The following is a 23,806-nucleotide window of genomic DNA, read 5'->3' on the forward strand; positions in this document are numbered from 1 at the left end:
GGTTGGCAGGAGCTGGGACAGAGCAACGGGAGCTCACCCCGTCGCGGGGATTCGAACCGCCAACCTTCTGATCGGCAAGCCCAAGAGGCTCAGTGGTTTAGACCACAGCGCCACCCTAGATATGCCAGAGCTCAGGCTACTGTCACTCACTCTTTCTCCAAAATGCTACTTTGCTGCATCCCCTCGCCCACCCCTTGAGGGCTCTCTAATTGTGCAACTTCAGGCCGAAGTGGTACAACTTTACTGTTTGTATAAAGTGGTTCAGAGGCTTGGGAATGGAGTTGAGATGTGGACTTTAATGCATTGCAGGACCATGATGTGTGGAGGCCACTTTCCCGCACCTGGGACTGTCAGCTGCCAGACCAGGCTGCTGCACCTTTAATAGTTGTCTGATAAGCTACATCTGTTCAAGTTCTCTCTTCTACACTGTTATGAAAGGTGCAGGCGCCCGGTCCTTTTCTACCTGGCTCCTCCACAGCAACAAGCATAGGTTGAGCTACTTTGTCCCATATCAAGCTGCCCAAATGGAGGCCATGCTCTGAGTAGCTCTGACGCAGCAGGTGAATGGCAACCAGAGACAAATTTGGTGGCACCCAGACTTTAGAATTCCTTCCTTAAAGGGATCTGGGTGTTTCCTTCCTCTTATGCTTCCAGTTATTTCATCATAAACTTTATTGCACTAGCCAAAGGCCATGGCATCATTCACAAAGGGAACAAAAAGAAAAGCAACAATAACCATAAACACATCAGGCACTGCAGATACAATAAACCACAATCACTTCTCCTAAAAATTGTTGTATACAATAGAATAGCAAGGGGTTCTCAGCAGCTTAGAGAATATTTTAACTTGGGTGGAATCTACACTCATATAAAAAAAACGCTGTGAAAATGCTTCTTTTAAAAATGTTTTGAAAAATATATTGAATGTGCCATAGCTCACCATCACCATCTAGTGCTGCTTTTGTATATTGCACTTCAAAAGACATTTAAAATGTTTTATTTGCAGCTGTAAAGCCGAGTCCCAAGTTTCCCATTTTGTCATTTCTCAGCTTGTATCTGTTCGTTTACACCAAGTTTTCTGCTTTATTAAGTTAGGTGCCTCCGTCTGCATGGCAGAAAGATGGGATGCAAATATTTTCAAAGTGCTCATAATGGGTTTCCATCCATTCCCCCGTCAGGAATCCTGTCTGGACATGACAACCGGGTGAGCTGTTTGGGCGTAACCGCAGACGGCATGGCTGTGTCTACCGGCTCCTGGGACAGCTTCCTGAAAATCTGGAACTGACGAGGAAATGGGAGAAGGGGGACCTCCCCGGGCATCATTTATTGCGTACTACTGGTTGCTTGTTCTATGCAGACTTACTGATCCATAAGACACTTCCCTACTTAAAGGAGGTGGTCAGGGAAAGGGTCCACAGGCCAGTTTTCCCAACACTTTTTCTTGCCCTCCCCCACAACCCGGAGCTCAGGGATCCCCTCTTAGTGTGGCTGCTTCAGGGACACACTTCAGCGAGAGGCAGGCCACCTATTCACTCTGCCAGCTTCCTTTACTTGAAGCTGCAGAAAACCCCTAGGCTCCTATCAGGTTCCTGACCCTCCTCATCCAGAAGAAGTCTCATGCATTCCCCAGTACCTTCAATTTTTAAGATTTCTTTTCCATTTTTATCCCATTAGTTCACCCACAGACATACCTCCACCCGTTTTGCCCTTTGTTAACCGATTGCAAGCATTTCTGTGAAAAGAAGAGGTACACCAGACCAAGGATTCTGCATTGATCTTTATTCACTTTTATCTCAAGTAAGGAACGAAGAGTACGTTAGCTCCTCACTGCTATAATTTCCAGGGCGGGGGGGGGGGGGAGTTTGCTGCCTCCATTTTGGGCGCCAGAGTCAGGGAATGCTTTATGTAGTCCTGTAGTCAATGCTGCCCCCCTGCACTTTCTTACCTGGTGTGTACACTTTCCCTCTCTCCAGCATCTGCTAGATTCCTCTTAGCCACTGCTTTGAAATGTAATTGTACCATCCAGGAGTTTTATAGCCCAAGCAAAATAAAAGTGACACATCAGACAAACTGGCTCAGGCTGCATCATTTGAGAAATCTGTCCTCCCGTTGGACTTCAGAGTCCAGTATTACCCTCCTGAAAAGGGTTGCAGCTCCCAGAACAGTGGGAAGTCAACTCTTCCAACAAAAAACAGCACAGTTCACTAGCCTCCCTCCCAGCAGGTTGCAAAATATCAAAGAACCGCTGTCTCAATCAAAAGCGAAAGTTTATTTTCCACACAAGAAAGAAAACACAGAAAGTTGATAGCAGCAAAGACATTTCAGAAGGTAAGGTACCTACTAGAGTCTGTACAAGATAAAACATAAATATGAAGCTAGACATGAGAGAACTATATAAAGAGCGACTCCTTTACCGAGAACAGAAGCAGTGAGAGGGAAACCAGTTGCCAGGGAGGCAAAGGCTGTATTTCCCACGATACGGCCACAATCCTCGAGTCTTCAGAGTCTCCTTCCTGCAGCTTCCAGGGGCCAGGAATTCCTGGAGCATCTGAAGACTAGTTTTCAACCAAATGACGCTGATTCTCTTTGTTCAAGGAATCCCAGCTGTAGAAGCCTGTTTTGAAGCCCCGTCCAGAAGTCAACACGCCTTCCTTGCGCTCTCCTTGGCTATCGGCCGCTGACGGTCGCCTCTTACTCTGAAGAGAAGGAAAAACAAGATGTTGAGATGGGGAGTGGGAGAGACACCAGTGCACACAAATGCTCCCACCCCTAGATAGGAACAACCAGTGACAAGTTGGGAGAGAGGGCATTTACAAGTTTTAATAAAATTCTTCCCCCCAAAAGATATCCAGCAAGAGAGAAAAGGTCAATAACTCAGTGTGTTTCTGTGCAAACAGACACAGAAACACACACCAGCCTCAATTCTCCTGCTGTCCTTCCCCCGTCAGAAGAGGCCAAGCTGCCAGGGTCTAGCAAGACCAGGTAGGCAGTAAAGGTGGTGAGATTTTATCCCCCAGTTGTGGTGGCCTCTTATTTTGTACCTTAGAACTCATTTGAGTTTTAGGAAGAAAAGTACAGGCAACAACCCAATTTATGCTCATTCAATTGGTGCATGGCTGCGCATGCATCACACCAAACATGGATGTGACTTTTAAAATGTCAAAAACAGCCCTAAAAGAGCCCAGAAAAGGTGCAAAAACAGCACCCAGCAATCCCACAAGTCTTTGCAAGTGCAATCCCAGGAGCCCTTACACCAACCATTGAGGTCTGTGGGGAGTTTAAACAAGGAAGTTTGGAGGGGGCAATTGTGGTGGAGTTTGGCATCTGGTAAGTGCTGCTGGTTTTTCCCAAAGGGTTTCCAGAGGTTTAAGAGAGTATTTGCAGGCTTTTCCAATGGTGTTTCAAAAACTATATACACAATCTCACTTGAAGCTGGAGGGACTATAACAAAACTAATAGGATGGGAGAGGCACCAAGCAATCAGTTCTGCTCCAGCTGCTGAAACTGAGAATCCAAGCCCCAGAAATACAGCAGAGGCGTGTCAGAGCTCCTAGCTTTCATGGTCAGTGGAAATGTAGAGAGACTTCCTTCCCCATACATCACCTGATGAGAAGCAAGGGAATTCGGGGAATTGTCGTCCTGCAAGACACTTAAGGGAGAACGTCCAGCACCTGTTGACATTGCCAGTATCTTGCTGCTGGCTCTGTGCCTTGTCGTTCTGCTCCCTTGAAAAGAAAAGGGCAGAGAACAAATCAATGACAACTTAGCATACAGCATTCATGCTTTGCAGCGGGTTGGACTAAATGACCCTCGGCAACTCTACAATTTCTCAAAATGGAAGTGCAAGAGCTTTGACACACCCCTTCTCCACCTCCACCTCCACATGGTCTGGGACACACAACCAGATAGATGAGAACACATTTTCCTGCGCCAGCCAACCAGCAGCTTGCACTGTGTCCCTCCATTTTCCCTTTGGGGCAGGGGTCTCCCAAGAGGAAGCTGGCAGAGGTGAAACACTTGCCTCATCATAGCCAGCATTTAGTTTTAAACCCAGCCTGATTTGCAAATTGCATGCATGGGAGACACTGTTTGACAGGAGTGGGGGCCAGCACTAGTTCCCCCCATACCTTTCACAGTAACCACCAGCTTACACTGCTACAACTGCACACCCAAAAATTGTTGGGATATTTCCGTTCCACCTTAAAAGGGAGCAGGATTTGTGAGTCACAGAATCTGCGCATGTCCTGTTCACAGGATGTGTATGTTTACTCTTGCTTTCGTTTCTCTCTCTGTCAAAGACACTGATGCAGAACAGTCATGTCTTTCTTTGTTCTGATCAACGCTGAATAAAAGCTTGTAAATAATGCTCTCCTGGGTGCGACTTTTGCTGTGCATTATCTGCTGATAAGAGGGTGCATGAGCCCTGGAATGTGGCAAGGTATTTCCAGGAAACTTGTGTCGCTAATAGCTCATACTGCGTAACTACGGGAGGTTGATGGATCGTCCGGCAGCCGGCTTGGGGCCATGATGGACTTTATCTCCCTGGCAGTATCCCAACGTATTCCATGCGTTTACACACAAACATCCTTACCCCCCACCCCAACTGCCCCCCATAAATTCCTGTTCCCTCACTCCCCTCTGAACAGGAACTGTCATGAGCGAGCCAGCAGTAAATCACACCAGGCAAGTTGGAATTAACTCTTGCTAGCCACAGTTTGCAAAGGAGTGTCAGGTCTAATGAGCACAGCAACTCGTCTCCAGCAGTTCTTGCCCCCATGAAGCAGTTGCTGAGACTGGGGGTCCCTGCCTCCCCACAGCTGCCTTAGTCCCCTCCTCACCAGGGTTTGTCTCCCCCCCCCCAGCGATCAGATACTGCGCCTGCATGCAACCAACCTCACCTCCACCCTCTGCACGCTTCTTCTGGTTCTGGGAGAGAAGGGTGGAGGGGAGTATGTTGCAGCAGGAGGGGGAGACCCCTGTGCCTCTTCACCAGCTGGACTCATCTCTGCCTCTTGGCCTCCCTCATCCCACTCTCCTGTTCAGCATCCGCCTCTGATTCTGGACTTCTCTCGGCCACAGACTCTCACGGCTCTCTAAGCCATGTTACCTCTTCAGCTTCTGACACTCTTCCCAGTCTTCTCCCTCCCACCCACTGTTGTCCCACCACCACTTCCTGGGCTCTGAGCCGCCTTCGCTTGGGGGGTTCCCCAGCTGGTGCCTCCCCCCATTGCTCTGCATCCAACCTGTCCATGACAGCAACTGACTAGAGGCACTGCCTGGAGTGATCAAAACCTCACCTGTTGGATGAAGAACACCGACAGGGGGAGCTGTTCTTGTTGCAGCTGCAGCAGAAGCGTTGGAGGGCAGCGGCTCATTTCTCTCCTCTGCCCACAGGGGACTCTCCTGGGATGCTTCTCCTAGAGAATCTTTTCCCCTGGAAGCCTCCTCTGTCACAAAGGCAGCTTCAGACTTCTGGCTTTCATGGCAAGACTCCTCCAGAAAGATATCTCCCTCCAAGTCCTCTGCTACAAAGACTCTGCTGAGTTGCTTCACTAGACAGTTTATGGTGTCTGGAAAGGAGGAAAATCACAGAACTGAGATTCCAGTTACAGGTAGGTAGCCGTGTTGGTCTGCCATAGTCAAAATAAAAAAATTCCTTCCAGTAGCACCTTAAAGACCAACTAAGTTAGTTCTTGGTATGAGCTTTCGTGTGCATGCACACTTCTTCAGATACCTGAAGAAGTGTGCATCTGAAGAAGTGTGCATCTGAAGTGTGTATCTGAAGAAGTGTGCATGCACACGAAAGCTCATACCAAGAACTAACTTAGTTGGTCTTTAAGGTGCTACTGGAAGGAATTTTTTTATTTTGACCACAGAACTGAGAATATGAGTTGTATGGTTTGTTTTAATTTCACCTATTTTTGCTGTGTATGTTGCCTAGAAAATGCTTTTTTTATGTGACTCACAAACTGAATAAATCAGTGTGAAATCTTATGCCAGGAGAAACATCTTCGATAAACCTCCAGCAGGAACCATATGTTTTCACCTCTGAGTTTGAGGCAACACAAGAGCAGAGCCATTTGTGGCAAGATGATGATGATGATGATGATGATGATGATGATAATTTTGTTGTTAATACCCTGCCCATCTGGCTGGGTTTCCCCAGCCACTCTGGACGGCTCCCAACATAATTTAAAAACACAATAAAACATCAAACATTAAAAATTTCCCTAAACAGATGATGGCTTTGAGTCCACTCAGCTCTTTCCTCAAAGAGAGGAAAAAGCATCCAACATTGTTCACTACGGTTCTTGGGAACCATTCTGCCTAGCAGCAGTTTTCAAGCCTGGAAAATCAAAGGTCCCATTTCTCTGCTCATTAGGGTTATTGGGCATCACATCCCCACTTACCTGGCTCCACAGGTTTCACGGGAGTACGCGAGACACCAGGTGTTGGGGAACGAGGGTCGCAGCTAAGATTCTGGTTGTTGGGTAGCAAGCCAACGTCCTTTGGATCGGACAGGGGACTCGCTTGCGGGGAGCTTTCCACCTAAGGAACAATAAATATATGAGCATGGCTCAGCCAGTGTGATCTAAGTTAGAACAAATAACAGGAAAGGGATGGGGAAAGAGGAAGGGACAACATGCTAAGCCATGCTGCTTCAGAGAGGCGTTGAAAGATGGGCCTCAAGGTCTCCCTGTACCTCTATGGGAGTTCTCAGGATCCCAGCTGTAGGTGATCGTGGATCGCTAACATGTTGCAGGTGCTTATTCAGCAGAGGCTTGCAGGTGGGTGTTGTTGGAGAGCTCTCGGAAGCCCCCATGACAACAGGCAGCGAACACAGCAACTCCTCAGGGCAATTCTTCTGCTGACCAAGACTTCTGTAGAAAGAAGAGTCACTCAACATGTTGAGTTACAATCCGGGAAAAGGGTCACCAACAGCATAATATTCTAAATCAAAGGCTACCCTCAGTTTAAAAAGGCCTGCTACCTCAAAGCACTGCAGGATGAAGAAAGCATAGGAAAAGCCATAATGAAATCCTGGCACCGTCTCCCTTAAGGGGTATCTAGATTACCAGCCAAGGGCTTTTTTTTCAGCTGGAACTCAGTTCCGGCACCTCTCAGGTGGGGGCCATTGCCATTATAAGAGAAGAAGGGAAGCATTCATGGTGGGTTCGGGCACCTCTTTTTCTGGGAAAATATCACTGCCGGCCAGCATAAATCAAGGGGGAAATACTGAGGAAGATATTAGCATTCCCACAACACCCAGTGGAAACCTCTCAAATTCCATATAGCTCTCACTGAAGGGGTAGCAGAACCTCAGACTGCAGGTGGAGGGGACTCACATGACTGAACACTCCTTAATATAAGTCACCATATGCTATCACCGGTAGTCTTTTTTTTTGGCCAAAGCAATTCAAAGCAACTCAGAATATTTTAAGCCCAAAACACATACAGTGGTACCTCAGGTTAAGTATTTACGGTAATTCGTTCCAGAGGTCTGTACTTAACCTGAAACCGTTCTTAACCTGAAGCACCACTTTAGCTAATGGGGCCTCCTGCTGCTGCCGCGCCGCCAGAGCACGATTTCTGTTCTCATCCTGAAGCAAAGTTCTTAACCCAAGGTACTATTTCTGGGTTAGCAGAGTCTGTAACTTGAAGCGCCTGTAACCTGAAGCATATGTAACCCGAGGTACCACTGTACATTAAAACCAGCACTTCATCATACACACACACACAAATATAATTTAATGCTATTAATTTTTTTAAATGATTCCCGTCCAATATGTTTTAGCTGTTCCTGCTATTATTATTATTAAATTTTTGTGCTGCCCTCCATTGGAAAATCCCAGGGCAGTTCAAAACCTAGCTGAACTGAACAATATGAGAACATATAATCCACAATAACTGAACAATATGAGAACGCATAATCCACAAGAAAAACAAACACATAACCCCACTCCCACAACAACATTTAAAAGGACATATAATGTTAATCTGCTTGAATGTCAGATTGATGTTGGATAGAATCTAAGTGGTTATCAGCTGTAATGATTAAGATAATTGGGGGGGGGGAAGAAAGATAGGAGTAAAATTAAGTGAAAATCAAGGGTGAGGATTTGCTGAATGAATAATTTGAATTGGAATACAAAAAGGGGAGGTATGAGGAGGTCCGAGAAATAAGTTAAAAGAAAATAAGTGAAATTATACGTGTTGTTAATTTTTGTATTTTTGTTTTTTGTCCTTTTTTGTATAATCTTTGAAAAGTTAATAAATATATTTATAAAAATATATATATAATGTTAATCTGCTAAAGTCCACCTTAAAGTCCTTGTCAGGAAAAAGGCGTGGTATAAATAATGATAGTGATGATGATGATGATGATGATAAATCTTGCACGCAGAAGGCTAGTTGTCAGGTGAAAGGGGGTCTTCTCCCTTAGCTGCTAGCTTTCTCCGTGCAGGGAGCTCTGCGGACCCGAGTCCCGGCTAAGCTCGCCAAGTCCATAGCCACCTTCCCCGTGGGGTCCCGCCCCTCGCCAGGTATCCTGGCTGCCCTTCTTCCCACCACCCGAGTTACGACCCCGCTCTATGCGACTCACCCGCTTTCGCCCGCCCGACGCGCTGAGGGGCAACTCGGAGGGGAGGCTGCAATTCGAATCTCCCGCCTTCCCCCCCACAGCCGCCACGCTGCAGCTCTAACTGGCTCAAGCTCCCGTCACTCAACCCGCCGCAGCTCAATGTGACGTCAATCCCGTTTCCTCCCTTCCTTCTCCCCACCCTCTTTTTTCTTTTTAACTGGAAAGTTGAAAGCATCGCCCCTCCTATAGTGGCCTTCTATTGGTGGAGCGTTTGTCAATCAATTATAAGGCAGCGTGGGCCACAGACCCGACGCTGTTTTATTGGCTAATTCGGGCAAATACAAAAGCCCACCACCCAATAGCACAGCTCGAATCTCATTGGGGCGGAGTTTAACAAAAAAGAAACCGAACGTTTCCATTTGTCGGAAGGGACACCTAGTATTTTTATTGGATCAGGAGGATGTCCGTTTAGAACGAAAGCGCTGATAGGCGGGGAAAGGTGGGTGAGGAGGACGAACCAAACAAAGCACCGCGCGTCCTAGCGTTCGTCTTCGTGGCTGCCCTCATTGGCTAGTGGAGCCTGAGGTACGTCGCTCTCTGATTGGTCGGACCTTGCTGTGGGAGGAGTCGGAAAAAGCAGCTGTCATGGCGGAGCTGAGTGAAGCGCTACTCTCTGTACTGCCATCCATCCGGGTCCCCAAGGCCGGAGACCGCGTCCATAAGGATGAGTGCGCCTTCTCCTTCGACACCCCGGTAAGCTCCCGTAGGAAAGCGCCGGGCGCCGGAGGGAGCCCCCGTTGTCGCCGTAGACTCCGGCCGCCCAGGCTGTGGGAGCGGGGTGGGGGGAGGAGGTTAGCGTAGCCGGGCGCAAGGCACCATGGGACTTGTATTTTTCCCAGGGCGTGACGTCCCTTTCGAACCTGCTGCCAGGGAGCCGAAAGAGCACTACAGGTCCCAGCAGGCACTGCGGCCCAGTCACCTTTTCCTTTTTTCAGTTGCTTGAAATACGCTTGGCTTACTGGGGATTGTAGTTCTGAGGGAGGCCGCCGCCTTCCTCGTGGCTTAGGCCCGCGCCTTGCCTGCGGGCGCCCCACCCCGCCGCTTTCCCGGCCCCTTATCCCTCTGACAGGCCCCCTCAGCCGTTCTGAAGAGATACAAGGCAGGGCCGCTTCGAAGCTGAGGGGGGCGCGCGGCATGCTGGGAGCTGTAGTTCTCGCGCCCGGCTGTACGGCTGCGCTTCGCCGGACTACTGAAGTCTCTGGAACTATCGGGGCGGGGCATGCTGGGAAACAGAGTCCCTCTTAGTTGTGTGCTTGGCGGCGGCGACCCCCCCCCCCAGAAAACTGCAAATCCCGAAGTCCTTTGGGGCGGGGGGAAAGGGCAACGTTAGGCCTCTCAATTTCGAATCGCACGTGTGCTGCATCACTGGCTCTGGTCCTGAGCCTCTGGCATCCGAGGTTTTCGTCTGTTTGTTTGCTTGCTTGTTTATTTGTTTTGCTTTTCTTTTCATAGTTTTTTTAAAATAATTTGATTGATTTCCATTATATAAAAACCACACACAACTTATACTAAGCTGGGATCAGTCAGTCGGTAATAATAATAATAATAATAATAATAATAATAATAATAATAAATTATACCCCGCCCTCCCCAGCCATGACCGGGCTAACAACCAATAATAAAAACAAGTTGATTAAAATGCAATTTAAAAGATTAAGATACAACATTAAAACATTAGGATGCAGCCTCTTCATAGGAGGAGAAATGAAAAAGAGAGAGGGGGAGGGAATCAAACTGATTCTAAGCCAAAGGCCAGGCGGAACAATTCTGTCTTACAGGCCCTGCGGAAAGAGATCAGATCTCGCAGGGCCCTGGTCTTGTAAGGCAGAGTGTTCCACCACACCAGAGCCAGTGTTGAAAAGGCCCTGGCTCTGGTTGCGGCTAATCGATAACTTCCTTAGGGCCCGGGACCTCTAGGGTGTTGCTATTTATGGACCTTAAGGTCCTCCGTGGGGCATACCGGGAGAGGCGGTCCCGTAGGTACATGGGTCCTAGGCCATGAAGGGCTTTAAAGGTCAAAACCAGCACCTTAAATCTGACCCTGTACTCCACCAGGAGCCAGTGCAGCTGGAAAAGCACTGGGTGAATATGCTCCCATGGCAGAGACCCTGTGAGGAGCCTCGCTGCAGCATTCTGTACCCGCTGGAGTTTCTGGGTCAGCTTCAAGGGCAGCCCCACGTAGAGCGAATTACAGTAGTCAAGCCTGGAGGTGACCATCACATGGATTGATGCGACAAGGCCCTGAGCCTCTGGCATCCAAGGTCTTCGTCTGTTTGTTTGTTTGTTTGTTTTGTTTTTCTTTTCATAGGTTTTTTTTTAAAAAATAATTTGATTGATTTCCATTATATAACAACCACACACACAACTTAAACTAAGCTGGGATCGTTCAGTCGGGAGAGCACGAGGTTCTTACATCTTAGGGTTGCGGGTTCGAGCCCCACCTTGGGCCAAAGATTCCCGCATCGCAGGGGGCCAGACTAGAAGATGATCCTCATGGCCCCTTCCAGCTCTAGAATTCTGTTATTTTTATTTATTAAATTTGTATACTGCCCTTTGTCTCAGGGTGCTTCACAGCCTAAAAATACAGACCAAGAACATAAAATAAATAATAAAAACAAGAACAAACCAAACCGATACCTTCCCTGTCCAAACACGTTTAAAAGGACATAGAATGTAGATCAGTCAAAGATCTGGTTGATGAGGAACATTTTCGTCTGGTGTCTAAAGATGTATAATGAAGGCACCAGACGAACCTATGATTCTATGTAATAGCAACAATGGAAAAAAAATCTCTTTAAGTAGTTTATATAAAAATGATTTAAAAAAAACAACACTGCATTCAATGTAATTTTCTAAGAAATAGATATAAACTGAACTCAACAGTATAGTGTTCTGAGATCATTACTGCCTCCATCTCACTAATTGCCTAAAGGTGGGCATTCCAGAGGGTGGGAACAGTTACAGAGACATCTTGCTTTCATGTTGGCACCAACTGGCAATCCGCTGGTCATGGAACGACCAGGCGCGCCTCCTTGAAAGATCAGCTTGGGCACATGGGCTGCCCACTGTGAGAACAGTGTGCTAGACTAGATGGGCCAGAAGAATGAGTCTCTTCTAAACCACAGGAAAGTAGCCTCCTTTTTCTTAGCTCCCCACAAACCTCTACAAATGGGTAGGAAGGGATTGTCTGAGGCACTTGACTGGGGCTGTTTGGTTGCAATAATTGGCAGCTTTGGGGACCCTGTCTGACAGGTTCTCATTTACATTATCACATTCCAGGCCTCTCCAAACATAGATTGTTTCTACTAGCTGGGGAAATACCGTATTTTTCGCCCCATAAGACGCACCGGCCCATAAGACGCACCTAGATTTTTGGGGGGGAAATAAAGGAAAAAAATTTTATTTCCCCCCCAGGTGCGCTGCGCTACACCAGGAGCTTGGGGCGTGTGGAGCTCAGCGCGCCCCAAGCTTCTGCGTGCAGGCAAGGTCTCCGCTAGCATGGGAGAGCCGGGCGCCTCTCCCAGGGCTAGCGGACTCCTGCGCTAATCCAGAAGCTTGGGGCAAGCTGAGGTCAGCGCGCCCCAAGCTTCTGCGTGCCGGCAAGCAGTCCGCTAGCCCTGGGAGAGCCGCGGGGCTCTCCCAGGGCTAGCGGATCGCTGCGCTATACCAGGAGCTTGGGGCGTGCTGAGCTCAGTGCGCCCCAAGCTTCTAGGTGCGCGCAAGCAGTCCGCTGCCGCCCCAAGCCTGGCGCACCCGGCAGGAGGTCCCACCGGGTGCGCGAGGCTTGGGGCGGCAGCGGACTGCTTGCGCGCACCTAGAAGCTAGCAGTCCGCTGCCGCCCCAAGCCTGGCGCACCCGGTGGGACCTCCTGCCGGGTGCGCGAGGCTTGCAGACACTCGCCCGAAGCAGGGGGAGCCCTCCCGAGGGCTCCCCGTGCTTCGGGCGACAGGCTGCCGCCCCAAGCCTCGCGCACCCGGTGGGACCTCCTGCCGAGGGCGCGAGGCTTGCAGGCATTCGCCCCATAAGACGCACCCCGATTTCCCCTTCATTTTTGGAGGGGAAAAAGTGCGTCTTATGGGGCGAAAAATACGGTAATAATAATAATTTCCCAGCAACAGTGTGTTGCAGTTTGAGTCTTGTGAAAATACGACATTCCTGCTACAGAAATTCTGGGGAGACATAATGAATCCTTCACAACAAACATGATCAGAAAAAGTGCATTTGAGACTAGCTGGCAGTCATCAGGAAAAGCCCTGTGTCATCAAGAGATGGCTCTAGAGTGATTTTTGACACTGACAGGGTGATGTCTATCATTTGGCATGTTGTTTGCATTCACCAGTACAGAACTAATGCCACACGTATTGTCAAGAGAGGAATAAGCATTCAGATCTCACAAAATCTGTCTCAAGCAGTTGGTTTCAAGGCCTCCTTATCTGTAATTTGGAATCTAGGTGACAATGGTCAATACCCACATGCTATACTGTTTTAAAGCACCATGCATCTTGATGGGATTATATTAAATAAAAATCTGTATTCGTTCAGAAACAAGTGCTGTTGTCTGCTATGTTTGAGTTTAACACTACTTTAAATCTAAATCCCAGAAAGGACTTGAATGCCATATTTCTACTGTTGCCCATTACAATCTTGCACATGGACCCAAATTTCCTGAAAATGATATGCAGCAGTACTGTCCATAGGTAGATTTGGAATCAAACATCCTATGATAAAAAGACTGATCTGCTTTTAAGAAAAAATGGAAACAAAATGTTCGATCTCAGAATAGGGATGCTTCACCATACACACTTCAAACCATGTTCTACCTTGCGGGGAAGAGTTTGAGAAACAGCAGCTACCTGAGATTTATCCAGCTTTGGATGTTTTCATGGTGCCTAATACAAACTGCTATTGGAGGATGTGTTCAGAAAATCTAGCGCTGTGCCTGTTACTCGGTTCACTCTTTTAACTGTCAGAATTATCCAATTAATTTAAAAGTTGTAAAAAATCCTGCATATACTTTTCTATGCAACAGAAGTTCTTCCCCAGGTTCAGCTTCACCAATTGATTAGGATTTATTGTGATAACCAGATCAAAAGTTTTTTAATGAGGACACACCCGGTGTTTGCAATTAGCCAGGCACATTCTGCATCTGGCTTTTGACCATTTGCGGCCAAGTGAAGATGGCTGGGCGCCAGGATGGCACCTGATGTCTCAACCAGCTGGAGGTGCATGCCTGGGGATCCTTAGACCTTGCCTGTTTTCACACACTAATCCCCCAGCCTTTAGAATTCTATCAGTTATATTTTATTTTCTGCACAATCAGAAAGAATTTTTGGGACCAAAATACTTTTTCTGTGCAGCCTGAGCAGGAGCAGTCACCATTAAGAAAAAAAGAGGTAGGAATAGGACTATATACGTGGACTGTCCCTGAATCAAGGGACTTTTCTTCTTTAAGCTCTCAAAAGTTCTTAACCTAGCTCAAGGCTGCCATCTGAACTAGCCAGATGTTTAAATGATAATCACATTCAGTTAAAAGATCATTTTATTTAAAAGATAAGACTTAAGCACTGTCTTGCACCCAAATAGCAACTGGACTTTCTGTTTTGGCGGCTGCAACCTTGGTTTAAGAATCCATTTGGCGCCCAGCTTATATATCTGAATTTTTAACACTGGATACACGCCCAGTCAGTGGGGATAAAAGAGGAGAGCACTGATTGTTCACTGAGATGAATATTGTACTGCTTCCTGGACAGTAAAAGCAGCCTAGACCATAGGAGGGAGGCTTGCAGTCCAGTGTCTGCCTAAGGAGGGTGATTCCTGGCAGCAGGTCAGATGTTTGAGGGTGGAGCACAGCTGCATAAGGAGCCAGACGGCAACTATTACTCAGCAAGCAGAAACCAGGAATATAGGAGTAGACTGGCAACTTTCTCTCCAGCACAGAATGATTGTGATAGCACAGAGACTGCTTGGCCTGAAAGAGAGTCTGGTAAGGCTCTTCTCCAAAGATCAGCTTCATCTCTTCTCCCTTCCCTGCTGCTCTTTATCTGCCTGCCACATTCCTGGGAGCAAGGATGCCCAGGAGGCTGGTTCATCTTGAGCGAGTGTCTGTCCATGCTGAGATTTGTGGAATTGGAAGAAAAATGGATCAACAACCCATCTGCCTTGAGTAGCATCCTTAAGCTCTGTGCAGAAAGCCGGTCCATGAAATAAATAAAAAAAATGCAAATATAACCGGGGGAGGATAGAAAAATAATAGGCCAACAATAACAACAGAAATATTGCATCATTTGTAACTTAAATGAATAGATTAATATATGCAGTTCATCTGTCCAAATAGGCATCTAAACAAGATTAACAATTGTAAGCCAGCCCTGAGCTTTATCAAGTTACACAGGGGTAAAAGGCAATGCAGAAGAACACACCAAATGACCTGTCTCTTTCTCGATCTTCATAGTTACGCTTTACTCAAAACTTTAAGCTTTTTCCTTGCGTCTTTGATGTCTCAGGAAGTGATTAAAAATAATAATAAATAGCAAGTATCAAATCACTGCATGAATCTATTGCGTGCTCACACTCACATTTAGGCACTAAACCAGACCATAGCTAAGCATGAACTTACGAGCATGTGGGTACTCACAGCCAAAGTCACAGCTGCTTTGCTTCTCCCTCAGTTCTGCTGCTGCTGAGCTACCCAGAACGAAGCCATGGTTTGGCTTAGTTTTAAGTGTTAAGCTGGGCTCGTGATTTGTCTCGCTCTACACAAACCACGAGCTGCAGCCAAGGTATGTTCTTCACTAACTGCTGGTGGTTTGTCTGAGGGATACAAACCACAAGCCCTAGTTCAAACATAACACTAAGCCAAACCGTGACTTAGCTACAGGTAACGGGTAGTTCAGCAGCAGAAGTACCAGAGGCAGAACAAAAGCAGCTGCCATTTTTCCTCTGAATATATTTGTGTGTTCACATTTTGATATGATATGTTTTATATGAACTCAACCTTAGAATACTTTGTGTGTGTGGTTCTGGTTCCTCTGTCTCCAAAACATCATTGGCTGGGTAGGCTACGGAAAATGATAACTGAAAGATAGATCAGGGAGGAAGCAGCCTCGCACCCCGTGACAAGCGAAAATGCCTCAAACCTGGAAATCCTCCATATTAAAGACAAGGGACAAAACGTGACGTAGACCTCTCATTTGAACCACTTCAGTTTGAATGGCTTGAATGATGTTCCACTTCAAATCTCCCATGCACATGTCAAGCTGGTATGTTGGCACAATGGTTTCAGTCTAGCTTTCTCACTGGCACACTTAACTGTGCAGGCTTTTAATTTAAACTGTGCGGGGGGAGGACATGCAAACATTTTATTTCCCCGCTTGTAGAATCTGGTCCACTCCAGTGCAGACTGTGCAGCTTGGTTTGTAGGCTGGATTTGGTTTTCAAATGCAGTTTGTAGACTGGGCTGCCTTTAGGCCCCGATTCTGAAGAGTGCAGGAAAACAACAACACAGAATGTAGTGTTGGGTGTAGAACTCAGCTTCCTGAAGATTGCACAGATGTGCTTGGAGGTTGTGTGGCAAAGAGCCTGGAATCTTTAAGAAATTGTTAAAAACAAGACATCTGCAGATGGAGTACATTTGGATAGCTTAGGCTGCGGGCTTTTAGCTTTTGGGGGCATAGAATATTTGTGATATTGTTGTTTTTTTAAAAAGTTGGATTACTCACAGCGCTGCAGACTCATCAACAACCCCTCAACCCCCATACCTGTTGAATGTCCTCGTATTTCTATTCTACAGGAGTCTGATGGAGGCTTGTATATTTGCATGAACACATTCCTGGGCTTTGGAAAGCAATATGTGGGGAAGCATTATGAGAAAACAGGTCAGCGAGTTTATCTACATCTTAAGAAGACACGCAAGTTGGTAAGAATAGCTGGCTTTCTATCTTATGCGCTTGAACTGCTTGAGCTGAGAAAGTGGGGTTCACGTGTTTAACTTTCTGAGCAGGGGAAGAAATTCTAGGTCCCAATGGCTACTGCCTTGTGGGCTGTGGCCCAGTCTTTGGGATGGCTTCCTAACTACCTCCCTCTTGATTTTCCTCCAGAAAGAAGAAGATACCAACTCCAGCTCTGGAGATCCTCCTAGGAAGAAACCAACGCGTCTAGCTATTGGTAAGCAACTGCTCCTCTCTGGTACCCTGAGGATGAAGTCCTTGCATATATTTGGGCTACAGTTTTCCTAGGAGTAAAGACTGCAGGAAAGCTGATATTTCCCATTCCCTTTTAGATCATATATATCCTAAGCTCGGGGGTCCGATGATACGGAGTTTGGTATTTGGCTCAGACTTCTAATTCCTGATCTTACCATGTTGTCTCTTGCACCTCTCATTTGCTGCTGTTATGCTTCTCTTTTGGCAGGCGTGGAAGGTGGGTTTGACATCCCGGAGGAGAAATATGAATATGATGAATATGTCAAAATAGTCATTTTACCAGAGCACTTGGATATTCCTCGAGATGGACTGGAGGGTCTGCCAGATATGGTCAAGGACAGGGTAGGCTCTCTGTTTCATCGGAAGGGGGGGCAGTCCTGGATTGTTTGTTGGGGGCAGAAGAAAGGCCAAGTACTGGGGCTTGGCAGGGGGAGGGGGGAAGTATCGAGGTGCCTTGGCTGACCCTCTTCTCTTGCCCATTCAGATTTCCAGTGCAATTGAAGCGATTCTGACAGCAGACTCTGCCTCGCGGAAGCAGGAGGTGCAGGCCTGGGATGGGGAAGTTCGGCGTGTGTCAAGGCACGCCTTCTCACTGCAGCAGCTCCCGAATGCTGTGCGTATCCCTCCTTGGTGAGTTTGATTGCAAAGTCTCTCTTTTTTTTATAAGATATTTATTAAGATTTTCAAAGTATTACAAAATAAAAATAAAAAAATACAAAATACAAAATAAAAATGGTTAAAAACAACTCATTCTTTCCATTACTTATTTTTCATTAGCTTATTTCCCGGACCTCCTCACGCCTCCCTTTCTTGTATTCCAGTTCAGTTTGTTGGTTCAGCAAATCTTTACCCTCTTGGTTTATCCTAGTCTTTTTGTTTATCCTAGTCTTTTTGTTTATCCTAGTCTTTTCTTTGCAAAGTCTTGGCATAATAATACAATTAAGAATATTTTTTTATTTATACCCCGCCCATCTGGCTGGGTTTCCCCCGCTACTCTGGGTGGCGCCCAACAGAATATTAAGAACACATTAAAACATCAAACATTAAAAACTTCCCTAAACAGGGTTGCCTTCAGATGTCTTCTCAAAGTCAGATAGTTGTTTATTTCCTTGACATCTGATGGGAGGGCGTTCCACAGGGCAGACACCACTACCGAGAAGGCCCTCTGCCTGGTTCCCTGTAAACTCACTTCTTGCAGTGAGGGAACCGCCAGAAGACCCTCAGAGCTGGACCTCAGTGTCTGGGCTGAACGATGGGGTGGAGACGCTCCTCCAGGTATACTGGGCCGAGGCCATTTAGGGCTTTAAAGGTCAGCACCAACACTTTGAATTGTGCTTGGAAATGTACTGAGAGCCAATATAGGTCTTTCAGGACCGGTGTTATTTGGTATTGGTGGCCGCTCCTTGTCGCCAGTCCAGGTGCTGCATTCTGGATTAATTGTAGTTTCCGGGTCACCTTCAAAGGTAGCCCCACGTAGAGCGCCTTGCAGTAGTCCAAGTGGGAGATAACTAGAGCCTGCACCACTCTGGCAAGACAGTCTGCGGGCAGGTAGGGTCTCAGACGGCATACCAGGTGGAGCTTGGTAGACAGCTCCCCTGGACACAGAATTTACCTGCGCCTCCATGGACAGCTGTGAGTCCAAAATGACTCCATCCCTCTGCTGAGTCCCGTAGCAGGAGGAAGGGACTCCTTTGACGCTTGCCAAGTCTTCCCGCCTGCTCTCACCTGAGGATGCAAGCCCGCAAGTTCTCCAGGAAGGAGACAAGCTTGTGTGTGTGCCTATGCTCGGGCTTGCTTGTACATGGCTGCCTGCCTGCCTGTTCCTGGTGGGCTGAAAGTCGCAGTGGCTGAGAGAAGTTGCTTATCCCCCACCTGTTTCCATTGCCAGTGGCTGGAAGTGCAGCAAGTGCGACATGCGCGAGAACCTGTGGCTCAACATGACCGATGGCTCCATCTTGTGTGGACGACGCTACTTTGACGGCAGCGGGGGCAACAACCACGCAGTGGAACATTACCGGGAAACGGGCTACCCGTTGGCCGTGAAGCTGGGAACAATCACTCCTGATGGAGCTGGTGAGCGAAGCGTCTAGCTGAGGCTGCAGCCAAGTCTCTGTCCTGACAATGTGGGAATGTTAAGGATAGTAGGAGAGGATGTATTGAATGAGTATTATCCCTCCCTCCCTCACGCTAGTGAAGTGATGTAGCAGAGCAAATTCCCCTCAATATAGCTGGAAGCTAGTTTGCAGATTTGTTTGAATCTCTTAGTTAAGATTATTTCCTGGTGTCCCATTTGACAATAATAATAATAATAATAATAATAATAATAATAATAATAATAATACATTTTATTTGTACACCACCCTCCCGGCCGGAGTCAGACCCAGAGCGGCTAACATCATATAAATAATACAATATGCATAAAAACATAAGACACGAAAGTCTTTCTGAGTAAAGTAACAAAAAGTTTACTCACGTTTCAGTTCACGATTTGGTCCCTGAAAGGCAGGCTTTACTTAGTATTTACACAAACTGACAGTGAGTTCATCTCATATGGAGACTGAACTCATGTGCTGCTGGCTGAGAGCCAGCAGACAGCAAAATTACATTAATAGAACAAAATGGCGGCAGGAGAACAGCATGGCAGCAAAAGAACAGTAAGCAAGAGAGCAAGCGAAGCAAGACAACAGACTGAGAAAATGGCTGCATGATGGCTCTTTTATGGAGTCAGCCACGCCCATCTCCCAGGTCACATGCAGGGGGAAGATGCTCCAGTCCAGTGGAACAGGAAGTTACAGGAATGTTGCATTTGACTGTACCAATGGATTACATCCTGCAGACAAGACAGGTGCTAGAATAGTTTTTGGAGTCTGTGGCCACGGACAGATTCTCTTGTTCGTGCTCTTGCTATGAAGCAGTTACAGGCATAGGGGTCTGCAAGAAGCCTTTGCTGCCTGGGCCCAAGGACAGTTTGGGTCAGAGCTGACTCCTCTTTTCCCCACCAACTTGAAGTGAGCACGGCTATTCTTGCACATGCCAACATTCTTCCACGATTGGGAGGCCTGCTAGGGCAGTTGGTTTGCTACATATCCTAGAAGCCTGCCTTGCTCCACCAGGAATGACCACATGTTCTTGGGGCAGGGGAGTCAGAAATGAGTTTTGCTACACGCCCTTGCATGCAAACAGGCTCTGGCAGACTGAGCAGATGAGACTAATAGTCGGTCCAGTGGTCAAGAAGGCGGTTTCTGCACCTGCTGTAGAGGGAAGTGAGGGGCGGATGGGGCTCATCAGCCTAGGAAGGTAGCCCCTCTAGAAGAAGGAAAACTCTGATCCTAAACCTCCGCTGCCTTTCAGGATCTCTGCTGTTATTGAGCATAGGTGCTTCACAGTTAATGAGAGACATATATTTCTGCACATCTGGAAGGCCTGTCTCTTTGCCCACATTTTGTAGGAAGGAAAGGTTTTGGACATACAGTCATACCTTGGTTGTCGAGTGGAATCTGTTCCAGAAGTCCATTCGACTTCCGAAAACGTTCAACAACCAAGGCGCGGCTTCCGATTGGCTGCAGCAGCTTCCTGCACTCAGTTGGAAGCCACGTTGGACATTCGGCTTCCAAAAAATGTTCACAGCACTCACTTCCAGGTTGATGGCGTTTGGGAACCAAAACGGATGAGTACCAAGGCATTCAACAAGCAAGGTACAACTGTACCTTGGTTTTGCAAGGCCTTGAAGAGCCAGATCAGCACACTTAAACAACTGAGTGTGTCCCATCAGCTGCCAGTTGGCAGACCTTCTCGACCATGAGCTGGAAGCATATTTTGACATGCAACCCATCCCTTCCATAAGCAGCTTGAGTAATTATGGGCCAATAGTATTGTACATTAATCCTGCAAAATAGGCGTATAAAAGATTTAATGTTGAAATTTTAAGTAGCATTTTTTGCATGCAGCTTTCAAAAACGACACCCCCGCCCTGCATTACTCAAAGTGCAGTCAAAGATAGTTCATCTTCTCTCCTGTATTTTTTAAAAATAATAGGACTGCTGGGGACCAGATAGAATTTATCTTGCCGGCTCAAGCACCATTCAGCCTGCTGGGCTGCCCCAGGTGGTCATCCCTGCTCTTGAGGATTTCTGTAGGTGGAACAGCACCAAAAAGCTGTTGGTTTCCACCTCCCCTCCCAATGTTTCCTTTCTCCTTAGATGTCTATTCATACGATGAAGACGACATGGTTTTGGACCCCAACCTGGCGGAGCACCTGGCTCATTTCGGGATTGACATGCTCAAAATGCAGAAGGTGAGAAGGGGCGATGGGAGTGTTGCTTCCTGCCCTGAGATTTTCATGGCCACTAGGGCTTGAGATTTTCACATGTGACACTAGGATGGGATATGGATTTGCCATTGGAGTAGCTCAAAGGCTTTCGGACAAATTGGGATCGAGAGAGAGAGAGACTGCCTGTTGTTGTTTAGTCGTCTCCGACTCTTCGTGACCCCCTGGACCAGAGCACGCCAGGCACTCCTGTCTTCCACTGCCTCCCACAGCTTGGTCAAACTCATATTCGTAGCTTCGAGAACACTGTCCCACCATCTTGTCCTCTGTCCTCCCCTTCTCCTTGTGCCCTCCATCTTTCCCAACATCAGGGTCTTTTCCAGGGAGTCTTCTCTTCTCATGAGGTGCCCAAAGTATTGGAGCCTCGGCTTCAGGATCTGTCCTTCCAGTGAGCACTCAGGGCTGATTTCCTTAAGAATGGACAGGTTTGATCTTCTTGCAGTCCATGGGACTCTCAAGAGTCTCCTCCAGCACCATAATTGCCTGTTACCAACTCCTAATGCCAGACTGTGGCCAGAATAATTCTTCTGTCTTTGATTCAATGTTTTAGCAAGATAAATTCCAAGTAGCCCAGATGGAGAGTGGGGAGAGGGCTCTTGAGTTCTTTGTAAGCTTTCTCACATGCCGCCTTTGTTGTGACTTACTCCATTAATTTTCCTTGGATCAGCAACTCTTGGGGGAGGGGCATTTTCTGAGCATTTTCTGTGGTTCTTTCTTCCCAGACTGACAAGACGATGACAGAGCTAGAGATTGACATGAACCAGCGGATTGGTGAGTGGGAGCTGATCCAAGAGTCCGGGGTTCAGCTCAAGCCACTCTATGGCCCTGGCTACACAGGCATCCGTAACCTGGGAAACAGCTGCTATCTCAACTCAGTAGTGCAGGTGTTGTTCAGCATACCAGATTTCCAGCGGAAGTAAGTGACCTGGAGGAGGCCTCCATTGTGCCTGTAGCTGCAGCAAATTGTATTGAATCACTTCTGAGAGTGCAAACAGATATCGCCTTCTAATATAGCAATCTTAACACCTTCAGAGATGAGAGCATAGCGTAGTATGGTGTCATTTTAGAGGGCGAAACATAATTTTTGCAAGTTTCTTCAGCTGTAGGGTCTCAAAAATATGTTTTTGGGTGTGAGGAATTCAAATCTGCTATTATTTTTGTGATTAGACAACATTTAGCTTGGTATGTCTGCGTTTGATGAAGAGGCACAAATGGCTTTTGGAAAAACAAAGAAATTTTATTTTGCCTTCTGAAAATGTCAGGCAATACTAAAGAATAATAAGAGGAAGCAACAATATGAAGCAATAATAAGCAATAAAAATAATACTAATGTATCTAACTGCAGATATTTGGCAATCATTTTTAATGATTTCTTTGAAATTTTACACACATTTTACTTACCAAGCAAAACTAAATTATATTGATTTAACCAAAATATCTTTTGAATTCACAAGGTATGTTACAGCATTTTAGCTCTCTTCATTTTTGGAATTTGAAAGTTGAAAAAAATTCAACGTGTCCTGACAGCTTAGCCCACGTTCATTCTCTCTGCTTCTAATTAAGTTAAAATAAACCATTTGTGGGCCTTGCCTAAAGCTTTGTACATCTAGCAGACCTACAAAATTCGGATAATGATTTTCAGTGAGTTTTGTTGCTGTTGTTCAGTGTGTACCCTGCCACACCTCAGGCACTGGGAATGGGCGAGAGTTCATCAGCCACAAAACCGCTTGCCGCAGTTCTTTAATTAAAGCCCACCCTCCTTGCTTCTGGCTATCAGAAGCCAACTTGAATGAAAACACACTGCTTCCGGAAGCCATGCCAAACAGGAGTTTCCAGAGGAAGGAGATTTCAGAGCTGAGGGGCAGCTATCTCTCTCAGCATCATTCAAGTTGGTACCTAATCAAGGTCATATTAAGGGGACATTCCAACTCCAAACATGCAAGAGAGACCCAAAAGCAAGAGATGTTTCTCTACTGTTCCAAGGCCAAGACATGTGCATTATTATTATTATTTTCACAAAACGAGGTTGAGATTATTTGGGCCCCCAAACCCCTGAATCTTGCCAGCTCTGCTGTTCTGAATTATGCAACCGTGGGTTCACTGAACTGTTCTTTTTCGTTTGCTTGCTTGCATTCTAGGTATGTAGACAAGCTAGAGAAAATATTCCAAAATGCTCCTGCGGATCCGACACAGGACTTCAACACCCAAGTGTACGTAGTGCTCTAAAGGGCTCTTTCTGTCATGGGCTGCATTCCCTCGGGGGTTGTCTGTGTTAGCGGCTGCTAGCGGGGTACAGCCACCCCTTCTCTCTCTTTCTGCCACATGCCACACCCCTTTCTCCCTCCCTCTCCCCAGCCAATGGACTGCCAGAGGAGAGTCAGACAGATCTCTCTTGCCAGAGGTCTGAGCTGATGGATGGCAGAAGGCCTTCTGCCTCCTGACCCACATCCATTTCAGCTCCCCCCCCCCATCACCTGTGAAACTAGACTGCTAGACCCCTGGGTGCCAGTCTCTGCCCCAAAGGGACAGGGTTGGGGACTAAAGTGAGGGGTTTCTTCCCTCTCTTGCTACTGCCCCTCATGTTTGTCACTGTTTGGCAGTGAACAGAGTGTGCTCACTAAGCAAAAGCAGCGACAA

At 47.0% G+C, this 23,806-nt stretch overlaps 3 protein-coding genes across 5 annotated transcripts in view; 2 read left to right on the plus strand and 1 right to left on the minus strand.

Moving 5' to 3' along the window:
* Window positions 1–2,110, plus strand: part of GNB3 (G protein subunit beta 3) — a 30,160-nt gene extending 28,050 nt beyond the window's left edge. The window contains exon 10 of the mRNA XM_083481948.1: window positions 1,179–2,110. Within this exon, the coding sequence (XP_083338074.1) occupies window positions 1,179–1,285 (107 nt within the window). The 3' untranslated portion in view covers window positions 1,286–2,110. The remainder of the gene's footprint in view (window positions 1–1,178) is intronic.
* A 138-nt stretch (window positions 2,111–2,248) lies between these two features.
* CDCA3 (cell division cycle associated 3) lies at window positions 2,249–8,777 on the minus strand. 2 transcript variants are annotated; one of them, XM_083482001.1, is made up of 6 exons: window positions 8,603–8,777; window positions 6,704–6,881; window positions 6,411–6,549; window positions 5,298–5,570; window positions 3,604–3,725; window positions 2,249–2,696 (listed from the first exon to the last, which is right to left on the minus strand). In XM_083482001.1, the coding sequence occupies exons 2-6, from the start codon at window positions 6,821–6,823 to the stop codon at window positions 2,556–2,558; spliced, it is 795 nt and encodes a 264-aa protein (XP_083338127.1). In that variant the 5' UTR covers window positions 6,824–6,881; window positions 8,603–8,777; the 3' UTR covers window positions 2,249–2,555. The 2 variants fall into 2 exon arrangements, with proteins under 2 accessions (XP_083338127.1, XP_083338128.1); XM_083482002.1 differs by lacking the exon at window positions 8,603–8,777 and adding an exon at window positions 8,323–8,476.
* A 300-nt stretch (window positions 8,778–9,077) lies between these two features.
* The window catches only part of USP5 (ubiquitin specific peptidase 5), a 29,007-nt gene continuing 14,278 nt past the window's right edge, over window positions 9,078–23,806 (plus strand). Inside the window, exons 1-9 of one of the 2 annotated variants that reach the window (XM_083481718.1) lie at window positions 9,078–9,334; window positions 16,431–16,556; window positions 16,738–16,804; window positions 17,051–17,184; window positions 17,327–17,472; window positions 18,731–18,915; window positions 21,042–21,136; window positions 21,892–22,085; window positions 23,308–23,379. In XM_083481718.1, the coding sequence (XP_083337844.1) occupies window positions 9,227–9,334; window positions 16,431–16,556; window positions 16,738–16,804; window positions 17,051–17,184; window positions 17,327–17,472; window positions 18,731–18,915; window positions 21,042–21,136; window positions 21,892–22,085; window positions 23,308–23,379 (1,127 nt within the window). In that variant the 5' untranslated portion in view covers window positions 9,078–9,226. The remainder of the gene's footprint in view (window positions 9,335–16,430; window positions 16,557–16,737; window positions 16,805–17,050; window positions 17,185–17,326; window positions 17,473–18,730; window positions 18,916–21,041; window positions 21,137–21,891; window positions 22,086–23,307; window positions 23,380–23,806) is intronic. The other variant, XM_083481717.1, reaches the window with a different exon arrangement.

This window comes from Podarcis liolepis, assembly GCF_965112155.1.
Source record: "Podarcis liolepis genome assembly, chromosome: 17".
Classification (NCBI taxonomy): domain Eukaryota; kingdom Metazoa; phylum Chordata; class Lepidosauria; order Squamata; family Lacertidae; genus Podarcis; species Podarcis liolepis.

Excerpts from the sequence above, each read along its gene's own strand:
- CDCA3 (XM_083482001.1), bottom strand. The coding sequence starts at position 6,823 with ATGGGGGCTTCCGAGAGCTCTCCAACAACACCCACCTGCAAGCCTCTG. Across the intron at positions 5,571-6,410 it reads CGTGAAACCTGTGGAGCCAG|ACACCATAAACTGTCTAGTG; the intron begins GTAAGTGGGGAT and ends CCTCCTTTCCAG. Across the intron at positions 3,726-5,297 it reads CGGTGTTCTTCATCCAACAG|GGAGCAGAACGACAAGGCAC; the intron begins GTGAGGTTTTGA and ends TTTCTTTTCAAG.